Source organism: Clytia hemisphaerica, unplaced genomic scaffold, assembly GCF_902728285.1.
Source record: "Clytia hemisphaerica strain Z4C2 unplaced genomic scaffold, Clytia hemisphaerica genome assembly, whole genome shotgun sequence".
NCBI classification, from domain to species: Eukaryota; Metazoa; Cnidaria; class Hydrozoa; order Leptothecata; family Clytiidae; genus Clytia; species Clytia hemisphaerica.
Genome location: NW_027104240.1, coordinates 895,220 through 902,601, shown reverse-complemented (window position 1 = coordinate 902,601; position 7,382 = coordinate 895,220). Strand labels below are relative to the sequence as shown.

At 35.3% G+C, this 7,382-nt stretch overlaps 1 protein-coding gene across 1 annotated transcript; it reads right to left on the bottom strand.

Annotated features, from left to right (window-relative positions):
* Nucleotides 1-5,414: 5,414 nt before the first annotated feature.
* LOC136816307 (uncharacterized) lies at nucleotides 5,415-6,908 on the bottom strand. Its single transcript, XM_067072635.1, has one exon. The coding sequence runs from the start codon at nucleotides 6,906-6,908 to the stop codon at nucleotides 5,415-5,417; it is 1,494 nt and encodes a 497-aa protein (XP_066928736.1).
* Nucleotides 6,909-7,382: the final 474 nt, after the last annotated feature.

Below are 7,382 nucleotides of genomic sequence, written 5' to 3'. Positions count from 1 at the left end.
AAGAAATTAATTTTGTTAAGTAATTATTTCGTCTTTTATTCCGAAAAATCAATAAGTAATGCCAAAGCATAAAATTTTGCAAAGCCTTCAAAAACAGATTTTGTTCTAGAATAGTTGAAATAAAATGGATCCAAAACTAGAAAATGTTTGATAAAACTTTCAAAGTTTATACCGTCTCTTGTAAGTAATGGCCAAAAGTAAGAAGACTTCCATACCGGTACAAACAACACTCCTTTTGCTCTACACAACTTTAAGTGTTTTATAGCTTTTCCAATGAGATATGTTGGTGGACATAGCCAATTTATCTCGTTTCCCCAGTGACTTACGAATGCATTAACCTCCTCTGTATTTGGACAAAAGTTCTTTGAGTTGAATCTCTCTGTTTTAGTGTTTTTATTGTCAGCGAATCTATCTATTGTAAAAACGCCATAAGTGTTTTGAATGTAATTAAATGTCTCGTTATCAATAGACCAATTATCTGTGTCGAAGCTTTTTGAGATACTGTCAGCGATTTGATTTTTCTCTCTAGGGATCCATTGAGGATAAAGCCTGATGTTGTTACGAACGTTAATATTATAAATGTCAATTGCTAACTTTTGTAGATATTCTTTTGTACTGCCGGCATTAATTATTCTTGTTACATTTTCGTTATCAGAATTCCATTGAACTGCGTTATTTTTTAGCTTGTGAGCAAGAGATGATAAAACGTTTTTTACAGCAGAAAGCTCTCTATACGTGGAACTAGTGTTGGCTTCGAAGTTAGAGAAATTACCTTGAGCTATGACGTTGTTCAATTTTTCGACTATAAAACCTCCATATGCGTATTGGCTTGCATCACTATAGCAGATCTTAGTAATTTCAGGAGACGTTTTAAATTCTAAGCCGTTCACCGCTGATAGATTAGATTTCCAAAAGGTAAGTTCCGATTTTACTTCTGTTGTTAATGGGCGATAGCTATCCCATGTACAACCTAACGAATTCTTATCGTCAATGAATTTATACATTTGTCTCGTAAAAAGTCTGGTCAAAGGGCCTATGGCGATAGACATGGCGATTATACGCCCTGCAAACTTTGCGATACTTCTTGTGGTGACGTAATCGAATCTCAAAATAGTATCTAAAAAACTCAAAACAGCTTTTAATTTTTTATTAGGGATGTACATACGCATGTCGTTGGTGTTAATCGTAAAGCCTAGCCATTCTTTTTCTATTTCAGGCTCCAAAGAAGACTTCTTGATGTTAATTGTTAGACCGGAGGACATAAGATCGGATACCATGCTATTACGTTGTACAATCATTAGCGACTTCGGATACCCAGCTGCGATTCCGTCATCAAGATACATAATCGACTTAATCCCTTGACCTCTCCATTTTTTCACTAATTGACGCATTAACTTTGTAAAGACCCAACATGCTGAACATAAACCGAAAGGTAACACTACAAAAACGAAGTATTTGGTTACGCCGTCGAACTCCCATGAGAAACCCAGATACGTATAAAAGTTAGCGTTAATTGGGACGTGGTGATAACCGCTCTTCAAGTCGAAAGTGATCATGAAATCATCAGAATCAATCAAATCGGAAGCCGTCTTAAGATTTTCGTATTTAAATTTATTCACTTGAATGTACTTATTAACGTTTCGAAGATCAAGAACAAGCCTCAATTTATTATTTCTTTCTGCAACTGAAAGGGGGTTGACACAGTGGGGAATGTAATCGACTTCCTGTATACAATTATTTTTCAAAAGCTCTTTAATCGATTTTTCAGTGAATATGTGCTCTCTCTTACTGGACTTGTTGTTTCTGCTGTAGGCTGGGGGAGGCGTAGTAATGAATGGAAGACTGTAGCCGGTTTTGACGATGTCTAGAATAAAAGGTGGTGCATCTAGCTCCGATTCCCAAAATTTAGCAAATTTCTGAATCTTTCCTGCTACCGAGGCTTGTTCGTTTTCTTCGATTTCCCAATATCTCTCTGAACGTGTACAAAGTAAATGAAACATAACTCGATATATGATTTCAAATGTGAAACACACACAAAAAACAAATAACAAATATATATAAGCTCAAAATGTCATAAGAAAAAACACAACTTGTTATTGACTGTTTTGATCGTCTAATTACCGTCTCCTTTTTCGAGGTTTGGAATCTTAAGATTGTTGTCTCTGGAGGATAGAAATGGACAGTGAAAAGAATAATGACCAACAGACTTGCAATTAAAGCAATAAATCGTTTCCATTTTCTTTCTGAGTGAATCTCCTTGATAAACATATGAACTTTTGTAGCTATTAGAATTCTCATTGCTCCTATCGTTTTGATATGGTGTAAATGTTGATGACGAATAAGGTCGAAATTTTTTGTTATTGTCAGAGTTCCCTCTATTTTTTGCGTGTTCTAATTTCGATTTAGAGTAGTCCTTTATAGCTTTCTTGAGACGCTTTTCCTCTTCTGTTCCCGAAACCAAATTGTCAGCAATAAAATGCTTCACGCAGCCCCATCCTTCCCTATCCGCTATCTTAACAATTTTCATTCGATAATTAACAAGCTCCTTACCCTCCTCTAATGCTTTTTTGGCGTCCTCTAGACGATTTTCGGTGATAGCTTCTTCAACATTCTCCATTGATTCTAATACTTGTTTGGCATGTTTGTACTGCTCTTCGTTTCCTGGTTTATTAAAAATTACTTGGTCGATTTTTCTTTTTCTTTCCAATTTCTTATTGAATTTTTCAATCGAGGTTTTCTGATGGTCTTTGAATTGGTTGAGAGCATCTTGTGTATCCCTTTTCAAAGTTGATAAATCACTGATGGCGTTCTGCAGTTGTTGAGTTAGTTGTTGAGTTGAAGCTTCTTGACTTTCAGATTCTGCCATTTTGGAACGCGACCTTACGTTTGATGCGAGATGACACGAGTGATAACTTCTCCCCTTTTATGCGCATGCTCAATAATTCGCATGCCGGAACATTCGTCCGGAACCGATAAGATACTAGATTTCTGACTATTTTTCAAAACATCAGAAATCCCGCTTGTATTGTAGTAGTAGACTAGTGAACTATGTCGTTGAAAAGATATAGCATAAACATTATCTATATCGCGGAAAAATATCAATTGAAGGTAAAATCGGGGAAACTGTTTTGTGATGGGAGTTTCCAAATTTCAACGACTAGAAGTTGATTGACGAGAAAAACTTTTTTTTTCTTTTTTTTTTCAAGGCAAATACGACGGGGGTTTGAAGTCGATTGTTATTATAAAAGTGCTGACTCATCACAACAAACCGCCATGTTGAATTCTCAGAAAAAGAAATATTTCTTAGAAAGAAAATTAGAAAATGGAGGTTCTAATATGCTGTGTGTGATCTATGGATCAGAGCGGCCTAGGAAAATAGTTTCTGATCTTCTTATGTGATGGGATTTGGTTTGAAGGGCTGATAATACTTTCAATCTTGAAGTTATTTCAGGCAGCTCTCCGAGAGTTTTGTCTTATAAAATTTGTCTTCAAACATAAACTGTGGTCGCAGTAAATATCGATCAAGAAGCTGCTGCCATGGCATGGTTTATGGTAAGTGCCTTACTGTTCCTTTCTGCTTTTCTGGTGCAGTATGTGTGGGCCCCTGCTACAGCCGGTTCTATTTCTATTTGGTTGAGTTGCAGGAGGCTTTTAGAGGCCTATTCTCACAACTATAGACGCTTACTAATGAGCGTCCCGTCAGCAGAACTGACTGCCTAATTCTCCTCACATGGCATGGGTTGAACCGGGCGAAGGAACGTTCACTTGCCAAGTACTGCCGTGAGTGGGAATCGAACCCTGGCCTCCTGCACAGAAGCCAAGGTCAACTACCACTATACCATGGCACATTGTGTGTACACGGTTCACATGTGTATACCATCATTCTCTCCTTACTAGCTGGTAGCTTTAGAAAATTATGTTGCTTACACAAAGTAAACTTCTTAACCATTGATATAAAAAAGTTTCTCCTTCCATCTTTGGTAGTGTTTTTTTCCTGAAAGTCAAAATATGTTGGTAAAATTAGCACTTTTTGACCAATCTTCTAAACAAGACAGTTTATCAGTACCCCAGTTTATAGATGGATGTTTTCCTGATTTGTTTACATTTTTTTAACTTCTGCCTGCTCAGATCATAGTCACAAGAAGAGAGATAGTCTGGAGGCGCTCGGGCCGTCCTTAGTGTTTTTGCAAGATCAATGATGAAAAAATCCAAGTGTCAATAGTAATTATCGTAACATTTGTATTCAAGCAAATGTTGTCACCGAAAAAGAATTAGCAAAAAATTAGCTCATAAAACTGATCCAATTATATTTCGGGTGCGGTCACATTCAAAAGTCAGACAGAGGATGCAAAGATCGAAGCAAAAACATGCAAGCAAAAGTCATTGAGAACAGAAATGAAGCGTGAGGAGGAAGACAAAAAGTGAATGTAATTTAGTATTTTTTTTGTAGAAAACTAGAAAAATAGACCTTTTTTCAAAGAGGCCACCCTGTTGAATAATTATGTAGTCCAGCAGAAAAACAATGATAAAACCATGTATAATTATTACAATATGCATGATACATTATTAATTATGCATGGCTCTATCAATGTTTTTATGGCTGGACTACATAATTATTCAACAGGACGTCCTCTTTGAAAAAAGGTCTATTCTAAAAAAGGCTCAACTTATTTTTATACCAAAATTACCAAATAAAAGGTTTTTCTTGAAAACAAAAAGAAAGAATATAAAATTTATTTATGATTTGAAATGGCTGAACTACTGTACATCCAATTTTTATTATTACTGTTTTATTTTTTAGTGTCCTGTGTGCAAGGTTCACGCAGGAAGCATACTGTAGTTAAAGTCGAGACTTGTTAGAAGCAAACTAAATTTTTAGAATGAGTAGTATTGTTAGATTTTTTATTTTTAATGTTTCATATTAAATTAAGGTTTTTATATAGTCTCCTGTGCATGGTTTACACAGGTATAGATTCTGCTGTATCAATGTGCACAAAATTTTATATTTTGTGTATGTTTTTACCACAGAAACTTTAAAAAACTTGTAACTATATTTTCGCACTTTGCTTTAAACAGATTCAATATTGTAATATTTACAAGATTAAGAAAGATATGTTATGTTATCAGAAGTGAAATATCAACGATGTAACTTCATTTTATTTTTATTTTATTTGACTATATATTTCGATACTTTTGTATCATCATCAGGTCTAAAAAATAAATAAAGATAAAAGTTAAAAACAGTAAAACTGCTTGCTAAAAAAACTTCAGTATTTACACGTCAAATACTCTCTATATCAACTCAACTCAAAGAATGAGCTCAAATTTTCAAACGCCAGTTGTAAGAATTCAAAACTGGCATGTGATAATTGATCAATCATCCCATGATAATTGATCATTTATCCCATGACAATTCAAATTCTCAAGACAAGCGTTCTACTTCTGAACTCATCCTTTGTGTTTAAAGAAGGCTTAATGGCTTGAATGCATAAGGCCTCAAGGGCCATAAGATGAAATTCTGATTTAGCTGATTGTGCAATTATTTTGACATCATCCATTTTAAGTTCAACATTACAGCTACGAAAATGGCTTCCCACTGGTGTATTAGCATTCCTGTGCTCTCGAATACGGGATAGTAGATGTCTGGCTGTTTGCCCAACATAACACGACTGACAGCGTGAACAATTTATCTGATAAACTACCCAACTTTTGTATTCTTTTTCAACAGGTGTTTTCAATGATGGTAACAACGTTTTAAGTTTTCGTATCGTTAAAATAACTTTCACTGGAGCACCGACCCTTTTTAATGAATGTTGAAACTGCTCGGTAATTTTACCTCGATATCGAAGAAAAAACTTTTTCAATTCTGGTTCCTCATCCTTTTGTTCTTCTGTTTGCGGAGGTTTTGTGATCTTTTCAATGGTCTTTTTCATAAGTGGTTCGTAAAATGAAGGAGGATATTGATTCTTTCGTAATATGGATTTTGCTTTTTGGATGCTTGATTTGAAATTTTCAGGTGTACTGCAAGCACGATGAATTCGATATACCATCCCGGTGACATTGGACTTCTTGTACTTGATCGGTGCCAGTGCATGGAAGTTCATTGTTAAACCAGTATCAGTATTTTTCGTGTACCATGTCGATGTTAATTCATTTCCAGAATGTATGATCTTCATGTCTAAAAATGGAATACTACCTTTATCCTCGCGTTCGCAAGTAAATTTTAGATTTGGATGGAATTCATTTATTTCATTTAGTTTGTTTTCGATCTGGTTTGTTTTGATATTACGTAATATATCATCCATATACCTTCCAAAGATTTGCGCTTCTCCTTTGATTTTTCCATCAAATTGACTGAGCCAACCATTTGCCAAATAAGGAGCTGGGGGACTACCCATCGCTAGCCCGTCAGTTTGTCGGTAGTATCCTCGAGGTGTTAGCATTAAGACATTTAGACTGCATAGTTTGGTTAATTCAACAAAAGTATCTTTTGAAACTGGAGGATGTGGGTATCTATCTCCATATAACAGTTCAGCACAATGGGTTATGGCTTCATCAACAGGGACGTTCGTATAGAGCGAGACTACATCAAAACTTATCATCTCTTCATCATTTTCCAAAGTGATTTCTTTCAGTGATTGACTTAAAGATTGTGATGATGTATTAATCTGACACTCTTCCACAACTGAGAGCCAATCTGCCACCTTTTTGGCAATTTTATAATATGCTGATCCTGGCATTGAAAGGACTGGCCTCAGCGGTATCAACGGTTTGTGAATCTTTGCTAGACCATAAAGTCTTGGTGGTTGACTCCCTATCGGTTTAATATCATCAAATAACTTTTCACTAATTTTATTTTCACTTAATAAAGATTTCAGTTTCTCAACAATCACCTCCTCTTCTTTCATGTAGGATTTTTCTCATTTTTTCTTTTTGGTAATACTTTATTAAATTGAGGTAGCTTTATGATGTCGTCAAGTTTTTTGTTATAAGTTTCTTTATTCATAACACAAATCCCGATTCCCTTATCAAAAGGTATGGCAAGTAGATCTCTATCCTTCAGGTACTTTTGAGTCATTTTAATATTTCTTGGTGGTTTTTGCTTCTTACATTTTTTGATGTACGCAAGAGTTTTGACATTAATGTCGGTCATAATTTCGTCACTAATTTCCTGTTTCTTACAAAATCTCAGCAAATCATCAAGTTCAGTTAGGACAACTTTCTGATCAAAAGTTTCAAGTATAGAATTTCGTGGGCCCAGTGATAATGTTTCCAAGACATATTTAGGTAGCGGTTGAGTTAAACCATAACATAACACAGTATTTGCAATATCAAACAATGGACGATCCTGCTCAGCTGACAATGCACGTAATTTACCATTA